Source organism: Natator depressus, chromosome 1 (assembly GCF_965152275.1).
Source record: "Natator depressus isolate rNatDep1 chromosome 1, rNatDep2.hap1, whole genome shotgun sequence".
Classification (NCBI taxonomy): Eukaryota; Metazoa; Chordata; order Testudines; family Cheloniidae; genus Natator; species Natator depressus.
In genome coordinates, this window is record NC_134234.1 from 108,743,016 (window position 1) to 108,759,838 (window position 16,823).

The 16,823-nt window shown below is 41.1% G+C and overlaps 1 protein-coding gene across 1 annotated transcript in view; it reads right to left on the minus strand.

Annotated features, from left to right (window-relative positions):
- Positions 1–263: 263 nt before the first annotated feature.
- Positions 264–16,823, minus strand: part of TUBGCP3 (tubulin gamma complex component 3) — a 120,219-nt gene continuing 103,659 nt past the window's right edge. The window contains exons 18-22 of the mRNA XM_074963840.1: positions 8,173–8,261; positions 7,883–8,014; positions 6,015–6,155; positions 4,944–5,060; positions 264–1,408 (exon numbers count right to left, since the gene is read on the minus strand). Coding sequence (XP_074819941.1) covers positions 1,250–1,408; positions 4,944–5,060; positions 6,015–6,155; positions 7,883–8,014; positions 8,173–8,261 — 638 coding nt within the window. The 3' untranslated portion in view covers positions 264–1,249. The remainder of the gene's footprint in view (positions 1,409–4,943; positions 5,061–6,014; positions 6,156–7,882; positions 8,015–8,172; positions 8,262–16,823) is intronic.

The following is a 16,823-nucleotide window of genomic DNA, read 5'->3' on the forward strand; positions in this document are numbered from 1 at the left end:
AGTACTTGATCAAGTGCTCTGATCACATGGGTTGATTTATTACAGGACTGGGCTGTTGGGATTTCAGTGTAATTATGTTATAACTTTTTGTAGAATTGTGAACTTAGTTGATGTGAGCATACCAAGACCTGCTATGGATAGGGATTTTGTAATTAAAAAAGATCAATGCATATTGGTATGCAGTTTACCCTTTTTCCACCTTCTCCAAAAATGTGTCATTTTCCCGTCACAAAAAACAGCAAAGTATTTGAAAGATAGTTGTGTTTTTATTTTTCTAAGCTTTTACTTGTGGAACATAATAAATGGATACTTAAATGACTTGATATAATGACATCTTTACAAAAACCATTTCCCCCTAACATCTGGACAGCAATATATAAATATTTACAATGGAAAAATAGGCAAGAAAGAAATAAGTAGTCCTCATTATCCAAGTCAATTTCTTTCTAATCATAGGATTTTGACCACAAAATACTTCATTCACTTCTATCCATATTTACACATTTCTTTACTTCACTTGGGCTAGCACTAAGGTTTTAACTTCAATTTTAGGATGCTATATTATGTGATACATGTCACACCTGTTATGGTCCTGTAATTTGCTTTTGTATAGTAGCAGAATTTGCCTGGAATAATAAATCAAAATTTTGAAAATGTTAGCCTTGAAGAGAGAAAAGAAATTTAAAACGTATGTAAAGTTTACATACCAGGATACAAAGTTTCTCACACAAATACATCACAACACTGAAAATCAGTAAAATGTTTTTCTTAATACGGATATTAGGTCTCGATCCAAATCTCTTGGTTTTAACAAAAGCAATATCCCAATAGAACAAATATATATAGAAAAAATAACGCCCTCTTATTTTACTGTTAAAAAAGGAAATGGAGCCTTTTGAAACAAACTAAGATGTGATTTCCTGGAGACGAATGTAAGTTACAGTGAAGAGAGCTTAAAAAGCCCCAAATAAAATACGGTCTTCATTAAGAGGAAGATTTAGCAGATCAGTTGGAACAGTTTAAACCAGCCCATTTAATTTTGTAATATTACAAACGTTAATGTAAAAAACAAGACTTTTTTGCTCTCTGTCCTATAGTGTCACACAATCACGACTGAAAACATATTGCCTGCAGAAATCATAGACACCTATTGCATGCCATTTGGTTTTAGTATGTAGACACTGACTGCCTTGTCCAATACCAGGTTTAACATCCTTCAGAATTCCAGGAAGACTCATTAGAAGTTGCTTTACGTATGTGAGCTGCGTCTCCCTCTAGTGCCCAAAGACATACGAAGTCTTGGTTCTCTTGCTTTATAATGTTCATTGAAGTCCAATCTAAAGCTAAGAAATCGAAGGCTTTCATCGGAACTGGTTGTCAGTAAGATCAAAAACTGTTGCACAATGCCCTGAATGAAAAGGGAAAAAGAGGAGATTCACCAGAATGTACAGATGGTGTCATTTGTGTGCAATAGTATTTGTTGACAAACTGAGGATCTGAATGGTAGCACTGTATTAGAGGAACAGGGAACTCTGAAAGGAAGGGCAAGCAGAATGTTTATAATTAGTAGTTCACAAATCAAGTGGAGATGGTTATACAGAAGTGCAAAGCTAAGTATAACAAATCCACAGCTATATACAGGGACTTCATGACTGAAGTTAAAAATAGAAAACCTATAACCGCAACAGCAGAAAAGCTCTACGCCAGTTGGGCATTGCTTATTCTGAGAAGCCTCTTGAGCTTTGTATCCCACACCAGAATCACTGCAGCATGAAAGCACTGATGTTGCAGCTGCACCATTGCAACTGGTTCTCCTGCAACCCATTCAGCAGCTACTTTACAATGTTTATTATACTATCAATTACTTTTCTGTTTCGAGGTACTGCAGCTTATGTAATTATATGCACATAAATTGTGTTCTGTTAGCTGCAGTGCATGCACTCAAGATTTTGATTGTTTTAAAAAATGTTTTATTTATAATCTCACAGAAAAATGGTTAAACTAGCCTTATTATGGTTGCAAAGTCAAGCACTCAAAAGTTAGTAAACATCAGAACTAGGTTTACCTGTGAAACCTTAATTCACTCCCCTTGTGCATATGCATTATATGATGCTGTCTTAATTACATGATCATATGCTATTTTTTCCCCACAAGTCCCTGCCTCATTTGCACAGAACAGACAGTGCCCACTTAGTTCAATGGGTAACCCTAGGCCTTATTTACTACACACTATTCAAACTCTGTTCTGAAATCAATTATTAATTTCCTCCTGGGATTTTCTCTGGTACACATCTCTATAGTGTCTGAGTGCTTCACAAACATTCAGTAACTTATTTTCATAACACCTCTGTGCAGTGAGGGAGTGGTATTATCCCCATTTTACTGATGGGGAGCTAAAACAGAGAGATGAAGGTCAAAAATATCCAGTAAATGTAGGTGTCAACCAACGCCTAGTAGCTGACTTTTCTATAGCAAAATTTTATATGTTCAAAGCAGGGTTCCCACTGACTTCAACTGCAGCTGTGAGTGCTCAGCACTTCTGCAAATCAGACCCAGGGTCTCAAGTTGGGTACCCAGAAAATGAGGAATGCACAATTAGTGTCTACCAGTGAAAAGTCTGGATTACATGACTTGCCCAGCATTACACAGGAACTCCCTGACTGAGACAGGAATTGAATCTAGTTCTCCAGGATGGCTTTCAACCACTTTCACCGTCCAGAGACTGAGACCATAATTTCTCTTCCAGCAATCCTCTGCCTCATTCTACTACACACCTTCCAAATTCTACAATAAATGAGGCAGGGGCCCTACAGCCAACAGTTTCCTTCACTATACAATCCTGATTCATCCCCAGATGACATCAACACATACTACAAAACTTGCAGTGAGTTGTAGCAGTCCCCACATGGGATGTTACTGCGTGGTAAGCTTGTGCCTTCTAGATTCACAGACTGGCTTGTCTCTTCCGAGAATTTAGCTGCAAACCTTTTATGGAGTCTCTATTGAGCGTGTGTGAACTGCAGTTTGTCAAAGGCTTATAACTTGGCCAGTTTAGATGGATGTTCACAGGGATGACAGACAGGTCTCTGACACAAATGCCATTCGCCTGCCAAATTACAAAGCATGGAGGCACTAGAGCTTCTGAAATATGGTTGCCAGATTTAAAAAAAACAAACAAAAAAAAAAAAACACATGGGCAAAACATTTTTACCTGGCCTCCATCTCAGAAACAGCTGAACCACTTTGGCTGAAATTCTGCACAAAAATTCACCCCAAGGCAGACAGCCGGCATGGAAATTTTCAGCCCAAAGGGTTAAAATTTCACAAAGTTATAAGCAACTAAAAACAGGGTCTTAGGAAGTGCCGGACAACCTTAGTAGCATCAGTATTTTAGGTGGAGCTGGTATTATTTAATTTTACAAAACGATTTCATATATTAGACATGCTAATTTACAAGATTCACATTTTAAAAGCATTTAGTACAGAACCTTGCCAGTTCTGGCAGTTACTATCACAAACCCAGCTTTGGAGACCTGGGTCAGAAACAATGAGCCAGATACCCACAAATTGGTATTGCAAAAGATGGAGGAGTGCTGTGCAAGAACACGTTGAACAGGTTTATAACAGCCAGAATGGCTAGTGTAGACACGATGCATCCTTGCAAGCAGTAATGGTGGAACTACTGGTGGCTTAGTGTTGCAAAAAACAAACAAACCCCTACACATGTTTTATTGTCTAAGGCCTACATCAGTCCTGGTAACAACAATGCTGTATAAATGCAGAACATGGTTCACTTAGAAGAAACCTCTGCTGTCTCCCTAACTCATTGATCTATTTTTATTTAATAGGTCTACATTTAACATCTTGTATTTTGTCTAATGTACTAAACACGTGGGAAATTATAAACAGCAAAACAGGAAGAGAACTGGCTCAACAAGTTTAGTTAGAAACATACATTAAAACATACATTATGAAGATGATATCATAATCTTCAACATCTAACTTTATATTTTATTTACTGGCTTTTGAGTAGTTATCGCTAAAAAATGCTGTCCTTATCCTACACAGTGCTCTTTGCAGGGGGTTTCAGAAAAGTACACGATGAGACATTTCAAATAAGCTTTGACAACTAGACACGACAGAGCAAGTTGAAATTGAAAATCCATCCTTGACAATCAATTTCCTGACCTTCGTAAATTGATAGAAGTGTGGCCCTAACGTTTTATGGTTGATTACAGTAACGTTAATTTCCTTAAAAAAAAAATGTGGAATGCTTTGCTTGAAATGTAGCTAAGGGCTTCCATAGTGAATGGTGCATTTGGAATAAAATGTAACTAATTAAGAGTAAGCCTGAATAATTCTCTTTTCACAGCATGTGACTCTGCATGCTTTCACTTAGCTGCTCAGACACTACCCATTTCAACATTCCTAAAAGAAGAACAGAAAATGACTGTTTCTTTAAGAGAATTATTTGGGCAGTAATCATTTGCAAAGATTAGGAAGGTAAATGGAATGCAATTGGGATTATATGGATTAAGATTACTTTTTAAAGAGCTATTAAATCCATTATGAAACAAGTATGAGACTTAACAGAAGAGGCTATCATGGTCCATCGTGTAAGAAAGTACTTGCTTTCAAAGCTCATACAGAACAGCTACTAGAAGTTCCCAAATATCATCCACCTACAAACTATCAATTTTCCTAAGGTTGATGTTTTCCATGGAGCCACTCTTGAATTAAAACGTATTTAAAAAGACAACACACTGTATCGAGGACTAGCTGACACGAATGTTTTAAAACAAAAAAAATTCAGATCATGGACAGACGAACATTCATATTGAAATTGCAGGTAGTTTTGATTTTTAGAAATTCAAATGTATACAAAACTGGCAAATTTATTTTTTTGGTACAGATTAAACAATCCTTATAAATCTGAAGGTCACCTGATAGAAATGTGTAAGTATTCGCAGCTGTGAACACATTTTTGGTATGGATTCTTGAAACTCTCTAATCCTTTTGTTCTCTTCTTCCTCTTCGGATGTAGTTACTCCCCACTCACCCTACAGAACAAAGTGAGAGAGATGTTTAACCTCACATGTATAAACTATAGGTCCAGCAAACAACTGGACTAAACTGACATGTTCATACATTGAAATTCATCATAACAATGCACATATTCAGCTTCTCATATTGTGACTGTCAACCCCTTCACACTGGTTATGCAGCAAATATAACTAACTAGTTGTGTTAATCGACAAAAGGTGACAAGTTATAAAATGTACTGGCTAAGAATTATTATATGATAGACAACAGTAAATGAGAATTCCGTAAGTTTGTGTGTGTTTAGGAATGAGCTGGTTTCATCACATATCCGCTCTTCCAATTGAATGTATCTGTATGGTGGGAGGGAAAAGGATTCGACTTCTAGATTTAGGCAAGACATTTTCCAAGAGGGGTTCAGAGCTCTGAACCTACTCTCCACTCCTCAGTCTGAAACATCTCAAAAATGGCTGACTTTCAAGACCTGCTGCAAGACCTTCTATTTAACTTTCTATGGAGTATGTGGAAGCTGCTGATATATTCTCTCTCTGACTATATTTTTAACTTTTGGCAAAGGTACCTAACAACCTTGGATGTTTGTTTTGTCTTAAAAAGCACATCCACTTGAAATTAAAAAATACATTGTTCTTCCATCTGTTTCAAATAATTGCCACCCATAATTAAGGCTAAGATTATGTCAGAGAGGTCACTGAAGACACGGAATCCATGACTCCCAGAGACCTCCATGACATTTTCCATTTCAGGCCCAGGACGGCCAGGGCCCCTCCCCCCCACAGTTCCTAGCCCTTCCTCCCCCTTTTGTCAGTTATTTTAAAGAAAAAGTCAGGGACAGGTCACAGGTTTCTGTGTATTTTTGTTTATTACCTGCGACATGTCCGTGATTTTTACTAAAAATAACTGTGATAAAATCTTAGCCGTACCGATAATACATTGCACTGGCAGCCTTACTGTACCTCAAGTTCACGCTGCTTCTTTTTCTCTTCAAACTGCAACCTCAGCTGCAGCTCCTCCAAAGCAGCTCTGTACATTACATCTTGAGCACTCTGAAGCTCAATGATTTGATCAAAAATGGCTCGAAGCTGGTTAAGAAGTGTCTGTGAGAAGATTCAGAAAGAGGGTAAAAAGGAAGAAAATTCTGGATATAAAGAGGATTTTAAAGCTACTGTTACATTTATTGAGATTCTAAAGAATTATTTAGCTGGAAACAAATTGGTAACCTAGGGCACAACTGTGCAAAAAACCCTGATTCAGGGGAAACTTTAATACACTTCTTACTGGAATCAAAAAGGGCCAGTCCATATTGCAATAGCAACGTGCTTCATCTCAAGCTCTGTGCCTGCATATGCACCCCAAATGCAAGCCAAGTGACCCACTTTTCTATCTGAAGATTATCATAATGGTTAAGAACATTAAGGGGAAGAGTGGAGTAAAACAGATGGCCAATAGTCCACTTCTAGGTCCAAAATAATTATGTTACTGCTACAGAAAGTCTGGAAAGAAAGAAAGAGTGAGAACATTTTGCAGTTTCTCTTTGTTCTCCTAAAAGATTCTTTTTAAATTCTTACCAGTTGTACAGCTCTTAGTAGCTGTGTAAAACAACTGAATTTTTAACATGAAGGGCTTTGCTCTGATATTGCCCTTTTCCAATTCAAAAGCAGCTTTTTTGGCTAATTGGCCCATCAAGGAAATAATTATTTGTATTACAGTAGTGCTTGGAGGCTCTCAGTGTGTTATGTGTTATACAGAACAATATGGTACCCACCCCAAAGTGTTTACAATATAATCAAGGCAAGATGCAGAAAGTGGGTGGATTACACTATTGAAATAAATATGAGAAAGGAGATGAGGGCAATGGTAATGAGAACAGGCATTTACATAGGTCAAAAAGATAATAAACATCTGATGTCTCTACTGGCTATCTATCTAATAGTTATCTGTTGGCAGATTCCCATAAGCATCGTGGAAGAACAAGTCTTGAGAAGGTATCTGAAGGAGAACAGGGTAGTGGTTTCACATTCTAGTCTGCAGAGGGTATTCCTCACATAAAAGGAGGCACGGAGGAAGGTGTGAAGATTCTTGTGGGAGAAGTCGACAAACATGCCACAAAGATGGAATCAGCATGTGGAGAAATGTGATAAGATACACAGCATGTAAATATTTAGGGACTTAAAAGGTAAATGCTAGAAGTAAAGCTGGTCAAAGCCTGTCAACATTTCAGAAAGAAAAAAATTTCAATACAAAATTTACAATTTCCTCCCTTTTTTCCAACCAGGTCTAATCTGAAGCTTGTATTTGGTGTGGGGGAGATGGTAGTGGAGGGACTCAAAGCTGTGTGTGTCATCAGACATGGTCAGAATGATGCTGGAGCAGGAGTTAGATGATACTCCATGGACACTATCTTCATTCTTGTCACTCAATCCTGTGATCAGTGACACAGAAAGACAGGGTTGGGAGGGGGGCCACAAAGAGTTCAATTTTGGCCCTGCAAAGTTTAAAGTTGATGGCAAGACATCCTGGAGGAGTTAGACGGGCTGAGATACAGGACTGGACAGAGGCAGACAAATTAGGGGTAGGGTGGTAGATTTGAGCCATCAGCCTAGAGTTGGTGGAAGCCATGTGAGCAGAGGAAGTCACTTCAAGAAAGGGGTAGCTGGAGAAGAGGATTCAGTGTAGGCATTGGGTACAGCACAGAGTCCAATAAGGCTCTGATCCCAGGGGGGAGGACTCTAGGTGCTACTGTAATATAAAAAAAATATTTTTATAATTTAAGCATGAGCTGACATAACGAAGTTATGATTTTATACAAAGAAAAAAGGCTTACTCTGGAGTCGCTATCCAACAAACAGCGAGAGATGATTGTGTCCAAGAAAACTTCATGAGCAGCGATGATGTGATCTAAGTCCTGTGCTTGTTGGACCTTGTTCCAGAGCTCATCCCATGAACATTCAAGGACCTAGAAAACAAGAATTCAGGGCTAAGCTGTTCTATATTTGATAGATTATATAGTTAGTTACTCTTCTACTCTAAATAGAAGACACATAAGTCACCTTGGTTATTAAATGTGACTATTCTCCCTTTTTAACAGTAACAAATTAGATGGATAAAGTGTACCTCAAATGTAATGTAATACTGCATTTGATGAATGAAATGGACCATTTCTGATGCCAGAACGTGGCACTGATGCAGCACCCCAGAAAGCTCTGTAAAAAAACCCAGAGGTTATATATTAAAACAGAGGACAGACACACCAGCCAGTGTATTAATATTGCTTTATCCAACATACTAAGTAAGCTATAGCAAGACAGTCATTGGTCTTCATCACTAGCTTTAATACTAGCTAGTAATACTTGAGTAAAGATCTTTCTCTAATGAATTTCTATGCAATATAAGACAAACAAGGAACCAGATGTCTAATCATATAGCATTTTATGGCTTTGCATTATGTAAAAGCCTTTTGCTTCTCAAATCCAAGAGACAGAAAGAAATGCATTATAACTGTAAGCAATATTTAAATATGAAAATCTTACAACTCAATGTCTCGAACAAACACTTACTATCCTTCAGGGTTTTTTGTTTTTTGTTTTTTTTTTTTTAACACACAATTCTTCTGCATACTGTGCATGAAATATATGTGCTCTCTCAGATATTTTGAGGGAAAAGAGAAGAAGGATGGTCCAGTGACTAGTGCATTAGCCTGGAACTAAGGAGCCATGGGTTCAACTCTCTGCTCCACCACAAATTTCCTGCATGACCTTATTAGGTAAATCACTAAGTGTCTCACTGCCTCAGTTGTCCATCTGTAAAGTAGGGATAATAGCACCTCTTTACCATACCAGGTAGTTGTGAGAATAAAATACATAAAAGACTGTGAGATGCTCAGATACTACACTAATGGGATTATATAAGTAATGCAGATAGATTAAAGAAATAACATTTCATTAACTGCAAGGTGATCTTGCCACCCAAGAAAAATATGAAACTTTGAAATAGGTTAAGGACAAGTTAAGACTGTGGTGGTGGATTGTTGTTGTTTTGGTTTTGTAAAACACTTTGTGAGTTTATAAAACCATCAAAAGATTTGAGGGTCTACCAATGAGTACCACCTCTGGTTCTTCACTCAATTTCTTTGTTCATAAGCCATTCCTAGCACATTACGTTACATGGATGCATGTGAGGAGTCAAATAAAAAATAAATCTCTAGTTTCATAATAAATGGCTGGGTCTGCTACTTTGTTTTTTAATACATATGGTATTAATTTGCTGCCCTCCCTGTGACCAAAGTATGTGGGAGCACAAAGAGACAGGACAAATAAAGGTATATTCAGTTTCTTTGCTTGTGTAACTTGTTTTAGGCTGAAAATAGGCATTATGCTGGGAGCCAGTGTCAAAGTTCCAGCACAGACTGTGTGTGACAACAGGCATGTCATTTACCTTCTCCAATCACGAGGTTCTCCATCTGTAAACTGGGGATACTGATATTTACCCATATCATAGGGAATAGGAGCCAAAAGACATAGCTAAGTGTTAGTCACTCACTATGTTAGAGAAAATTATTAATTTCTTCCCTCTGCAGCTTTTTAAGGAAAAACACACTCCTTTCTCTTGGATGAGGATCTGGCTATAGAAGTTGATGCATTGTGAATCTCCCAGACTGGATTATAATACATTGTGTCTAAAGCTGAAGATGGACAACACAACAGCATATCTTCACACCAGGACTAATTGTTGGGAAAATATATACTGCACTCTCCACTGGCTTTCAGTTTGCTTCTGGTGCCAGTTTAAGGTTTTACCCTCTTAATCTTTAAGGGCCACAATGGGTCAGGACCAGGCTACATTAAAGAATGACTCTCCACCCATTACCCTCCAAGACAGCTGCACTCTTCTGGGACAATGCATCTAACAAAGCCTAGACCAAAGTTTGAGAGAACTGAAAATAAGGCACTCTCAGTCAAGGGTACCCAACTATGGAACAACCTACCAAGCAAGTTAAGACTGTACCAAAGCCTATTTTAGAGAGTATGTTACAAAACTGACCTCTTTGCCACATTCTACCTGCCATAAGTGAAGAAAAGGAATTACTTACATTTACAAAAATAAAATAATCCCAAAATCAAAAGACATGGTGAAGAAAACTTTGGCAAATCAGGTAGAGACAAACAGCAGAACACACTAGGATGCCATTCAGGGCCGGATTAACCTTTTGTAGGCGCGGCGCCAAACATAATTGTGGGCCCCCATGGGGGCAATGGAGTATGGCGCAGGGGGGTTGGTCCCCAGAACAAGGGACCAGCCGGGGCAATGGGTCACAGCATGGCAGGGGCGGCCCTGCTCCACCCAGCCCAGTGTGAGGGCACTATTTACAAACTGGCAGTTGCCAGATGCACAATAGCCCACCCGGCTCTGTGCTGCCAGCATGCCCCTTCTTCTCGGGGGTGGGCCCATGCCGTGCCACACAGCCTCCCTGCCCAACACCAGAACACGCCCCCTCCCCCCTGATTCCGTATGGCCAGAGCCCCCACCAGATCCTGCCACAAATGTATAGCGCCCTGCACACCACCATAACTGCCCAGCACCTCACACAGAACCCCCACTCCCTAGTGCCCCAACACACAGATCCTCCCTGCCCCCTCACAGCCATGCACCCACCCCCAGGCCCTCCAGAGACCCACTCCCCTACCCCCCAGCCCCACTCACCAGCCCTGCTGGGATGTGACTGTGTCTGCTGGGCTGAGCCACCAGCGCAGCCAGGGCTGGTCCCGGGGTGGGGAATCGCTCTGGCCCCTTGCGAGTGGCGAGATCAGCCAGACCAGGGCCTGCCCCACCCGGGCTCCCTCAGGACCCGCTTGCCTGGAGGGGCCCAGCCAAGCCCCTCCCCCCCACTCCACTGTTCCTCCCCACAACTGACCGAGACTGGCCAGGCTTCTGCACCAGACCCAGGTGGCGGGAAGCAGAGACTGACCGGAGCCGGAGGTGCACTCGGGTCAGGCCAGGAGGCAGAGAGAAGCGGGCAGGTGGGGCCAGGGGCTGGAGAGCAGCCCTCGGCCAGCCGGCGGGCAGGCCAACAGGAGCAAATGGTGGAGGGGGAGCCAGTGGGCTGGCAGGGTCTGAGGGCACAGTGCAAGCAGAGCAGGTCGGGGCCCCTTCTGAGCATGGGCCTGGCTCCATGGAGCCACCGATGCCATTTATGGACAGTGTTGTGTGACTCTATATTGCTGAGTAAAAACAACGAGGAGTACTTGTGGCACCTTAGAGACTAACAAATTTATTTGGGCATTTTATATTTTATATTGCTGAGTGTAGCACTTAGACACCAAAAGTGATACTATTCTAGAAATACATAAAGGGCAGCCAACGGCAGAGGTCAGTCTAAAACTCCGGTATATTTTGCTCCCAGCCATGTGCACACTTTTTTAAGCTACGGTTTCATTCCTTTAGGGCCTTCTGGGTCTTTTCCCAAATCTTCTGAGAATTGTTAAACTAGATCACTAAACACCAGCACTGTACAAGACAAAATGAAGGTGGTCCTTGTCCTGAGGGACTTGCAACCCAAGAGAGACAAGAAAGACAGGGAATCCTGGGACGGCCAAAGGAAAAGGACTTGACAGACTCAACGTATTTGTTGGTTTAGATCGGGGTCGGCAACCTATGGCACACGTGCCAAAGACGGCACACAAGCCCATTTTTAATGGCAGCTGCCAGCTCTCCTGCCTCTTCCCACAGTGTGCTGAGTTCCTGCCCCTCCTCCTCTTCATCCCTCCCTGTTGGCCCTTACGAGGGAGGGAGTGGAGGAAGAGCGGAGTCAGCGTGCTCACTGCTCCCGACGACGGAGGCAGAAAAGAAGCAGGGACAGGGCATATCCCCTCCAGCCCCCTGCTGTGAGCACCCCATAACCCCAGCCCTCTGCCCTGACCCCCCCTCACACACACCCAGCCCTCTGCCCTGAGCCCTGCAGCCCCGCACACCCCCAAGGGCCCTGCTCTGAGCCCTGTACCCCCCCTCACACACACCCAGCCCTCTGCTTGACTCCTTTACCCCCCCCCCAAGACCCCAGCCCTGACTCTGGCACCCCCACACATACCCAGGCCCCCATGCCCTGACACCTGCACCCCCCTCACATGCCCCCAGCCCTCTGCCCTGACTCTTGCACCCCCCCACATCCCCAGCTCCCCCACACCCCATGCACCCCCCACATCCCCACCCCCACCTTGAGCACCAAACGGGAGCTCCTGCACCTCCCCCACCACATTCCCACCTGCACCCCTCCCAGCAAATGGGAAATGCCAACTACACCATCCACCCTATAGCAACTTCATCTAGACCATATTTCCCTAATTTTTGTATGAGACTGGCAAGCTTTACTAAAAATTAAGGTCTCTCAAATCAAAAGCTTCCCTCCTCCCCCTCCACGAGGCCAGTAACCCTGTCAAAGAAGAAAATTAGGCTGGTCTGGCATAATTTGTTCTTGACAAATCCATGTTGGCTATTAATTATTACCCTATTATTCTTTAGGTGCTTACAAATTGATCGTTTAATAATTTGTTCCATATCTTGCCGGGTGTCAAAGTCAGGCTGATTGGTCTAGAATTTCCAAGGTCCTCTTTGTTAACCATTTTCAAGATAGTTACTATATTTATCTTCTCCATTCCCCTCATGAGTTCTCAACGATAATCACTAACGGTTCCAAGATTGCTTCAGCTAGTTGCTTAAGCACTCCAACTTGAATTTCATCAGACCCTGCCAACTTAATTACATCTAACCTATCTAAATATTCTTTAACTTGTTCTCTCTCTATTTTAACTTGTATTCCTTCCTCCTTGTTACTATGAATTGTGTTAAGTATATGGTCAAAATTAACCTTTTTAAGTGAACACTAAAGCAAAATATGCATTGAATACCTCAGCCTTTTTGAAGTCACCTGTTATTAGCTCTCCTTCCCCACCAAACAGGAAGGGCCTACACATTCTCTCATCTCTCTCTTGCTCCTAGTATATGTATAAAGCCTTTTCTTATTGCTTTGGATATCTTTTGTTCGGTATAACTCATTTTTTGCCTTAGCCTTTCTGATTCTGTCCCTACATGCTTCTGTTATTCTTTGGTATTCATGCTTAGCAAGTTGACCATGTTTCTACTTCTGTAGGATTCCTTTTGATTTTCAGGTCATTAAAGAACTCCTGACGGAGCCATATTGGCTTCTTTCTTCCTACCTTTCCCTCACATCAGGATAGTAGGCTACTGTGCCTTTAATATTGTCTCTGAGAAACTGCCAGCTCTCCTGAACTCCTTTATACCTTAGATTTTCTTCTTACAGGACCGTACCTACCAGCTCTCTGAGTTTGTTAAAGCCTGCTTTTTGAATTCCATGGTGCTTATACTGCTGCTCTCACACTTTCCTTAAAATCATAAAATCTATCATTTCATGATCACTTTAACCTAAATTGCTTCCACGTTCATATTCGCAACCAATTCCTCCCTGTTAGTCAGAATCAAGTCTAAAATGGCTGCCTACTTCCTTAACTTTCTGAAACGAGAAGTTGTCCCCAATACATTCCAAGAACTTTTTGGAGATTTTGTATTTTGCCATATTACTTTTCCAACAAATATCTGGGTAGTTCAAGTCCCACATAGGTACAAAGGTATGGGGACCTTTAACATTTCAACACTTTGTATGGGAAAGCGACATTATGTAAATTTTATAGGTTTCTATAATTAGTAATAATCTAATTCCCCTTTCTAAATCTTGTACAGTTGGACACCTGATAATAATGTAGCCTGCCAGTGTGTGTGTGGGGGGGAATATTAAAAAACCTCTAAAAAGAAAGTTAAATTAATTTTTTTCTAAAAATTCTCTATTTGTATTTGGCTCTTCTATGACTATGTGATACAAATGCCAGTGAAGACTTTCTAAGTCCCTCATACCTTTGCCAGTAGTAAGTATGTGGCCAGCATACTGACAAAAAGCTTTACACCGCAGCATACATACTTCTCTCTCATAGTATTATACAGCTTTGTTTACACCCAACTTTTATTACATACAAAGAAGCACCTATCCATTGTTCTAGGCAATCCTTCATATATTTTAGAACAATTAAAAAACCCAGACTCTTCCAGTACTCTCACTTTGTCCAATAATTAATACATTTATAACCAAGCTTCTACAATATGTAACCCATCTTTGTGATCTCCCGGTGTCTCAAAGCCAGAATAGACACAGCCTTGGATCAGATGGGAGGTAGGTGGGGGAGAAGCAACTTGGAAAGCGGAATGGCCCTCAAGGAGAACACCCCACCAGATGTCTCCCTCACTCTTACACGAGTGGAGCTCCAACTCAGACACCTCCACTGCTCACAACAGTGACTGCAAGCCATGGGGAGAGAGGTGTTCGGTCACACAGGTACCAGTCCATTTAGGGCTAGATCAAAATCAATAACAAATTTTAGCCAATATCTAGTAGGTCGCCAGTATGGATCCAAAAAACACTGCTGTCGTGTGCTCCCAGAAAGATGTACACTATAAAAAGAGCACTAACAAATTCAAAATCAGCTTCAAACTTCTGAATAGATTCAGGATCTAGCCACACAGAGCACAGTACAATGGTTTATTCTAGAAGTGACAAAGGTGTGACTAGTCCATTCATATCCGAAAAAAATGGCAGCTTCCTGGCTGTAAATAGATGAAATAAAGCTGTTCTGGCCACATCTGATATGTGCTCTTTTAACAGCTGGAAGTCCAACCAGACTTCTAGATTGTTCACCTGCCCCACAAATGAAAAACTAAACCAACCAACCAGAGAGGGGCAAATATGGATTCCTGCCAGCTAGCTGTCCCAAACATCATTTTCATCTTCTCTGGATTGAGTATTATTTTATATTTCTCTCTCTCTCTCACACACACACACACACACACAAAAAACTGTGCCAAAGCAGCAACGAACTAAAATCAGACTTCTAAAGACTAACAAGTACCATCTTCTGTAAAATTAGACAAGAAAACTAGACTATATATTTGGCTCTGTAGATGGGAAACACACTCTGCTAAAACCCATTTGTAATTCTCTACTGCCCTCTAAAGGCTGTTTCAAGATTTTCAACTTTGTAGTTTGGATGATTAAAAACAGGTGTATTACGTATATCTTTGGACTAGACATTATCAAAATAGCCACAAAAGGTTGATATTAATCTGAATAAGACAAAAGAGGTTTTTTTGGTTAATACTATAGATTTTTTACTTAACACATGCAGTGAAGCAGTCGTAGCTCAGAGTAAGGCTGTGGCCAGAACTCCATCTTTGGCATGAACTAGAATCCCCAAGTATTCCAGCACACAAAAAATGTTAAACATAACCCAACAATTCCCCCCAAGCATAAATGATTAAGGTAAGTTTTCCACATAATACTTAGTTTTGCTGTTAATTAACACAAACAAGGGCTTTAGTGTTACTTCCATTTTTGCATGCTGTCAGGGTTCCCTCCCCACTCTGAACTCTAGGGTACAGATGTGGGGACCCGCTTATTTTTACCAGCTTAGGCTAAAAACTTTCCCAAGGCACAAATTTCGTCTTGTCCTTGAACAGTATGCTGCCACCACCAAGTGATTTAGACAAAGAACAGGGAAAGGACCACTTAGAGTTCCTATTTCCCCAAAATATCCCCCCAAGCCCTTACACCGCCTTTCCTGGGGAGGCTTGAGAATAAACAAGTTGAGCACAAATCAGCCTTGGATTTTTAAGACCCAAAAAACCCACTCAGATTCTTAAAAAACAGAACTTTATTAGAAGAACAAAAAAAAAAGATAAGAGAACAACTCTGTAAGATCAGAATGGAAGATCATCTTACAGGCAGTCAGATTCAAAACATAGAGAATCCCTCTAGGCAAAACCTTAAGTTACAAAAAGACACAAAACAGGAATACACATTTCCTCCAGCACAGCGAATTTCACAAGCCAAAACAAAGAAAACCTAACGCATTTTCTAGCTAGATTACTTACTAACTGTACAGGAGCTGGAGGGCTTGCATCCTTGATCTGTTCCCGGCAAAGGTATCGCACAGACAAAAGCCTTTCCCCCCCTCCAGATTTGAAAGTTTCTTGATCCCTTATTGGTCATTTTGGGTCAGGTGCCAGCCAGGTTACCTGAGTTTCTTAACCCTTTACAGGTAAAAGGACTTTGCCTCTGGTCAGGAGGGATTTTATAGCACTGTATGCAGAAAGGTGGTTACCCTTCCCTTTATATTTATGACACATGCATAACCCACAGGTCAAATTAAGAGGGAATGTAAGTAGGTGTCAAGTTAGGCCTACTTAAACAGATGTAGCCATTGAAGTAAGATGTGCTGAAATTGGCAATGTAATTTACAAACCAAAGAACTGGAAGAAGTCATGAGTTAAAGCAGGTGGCCATCTACTTTAATATAACCCTTCTTGCATCCTCTTGTTCATTGCCTTGCTTGCTACACTCCTCTTCCAGCCCCTCAGCACATGCATTGCCACCAAATCAGACTTCACTTTACTGAAGGGACAGGAGGCGATACGTAAAATAGGATGCAAGTTAAAGAACTAGTAATGGAGCTACATCTGAAGTAAGTCTAAGGGGAGCTTCTGAGAGCCTAAGTTAGTGTAATGCACATATTTGTGGAGGGTGGGAGCTGGGGGGAGAAGAACTGGAAGGTTTAAGGTTCAATAGTTTCAGACTAAGACGCATATCTCAATTTATTACGCTGAGGCAGAGGAAGAGGAAAAAGAGAAGGTTACTCACCTTGCAATAA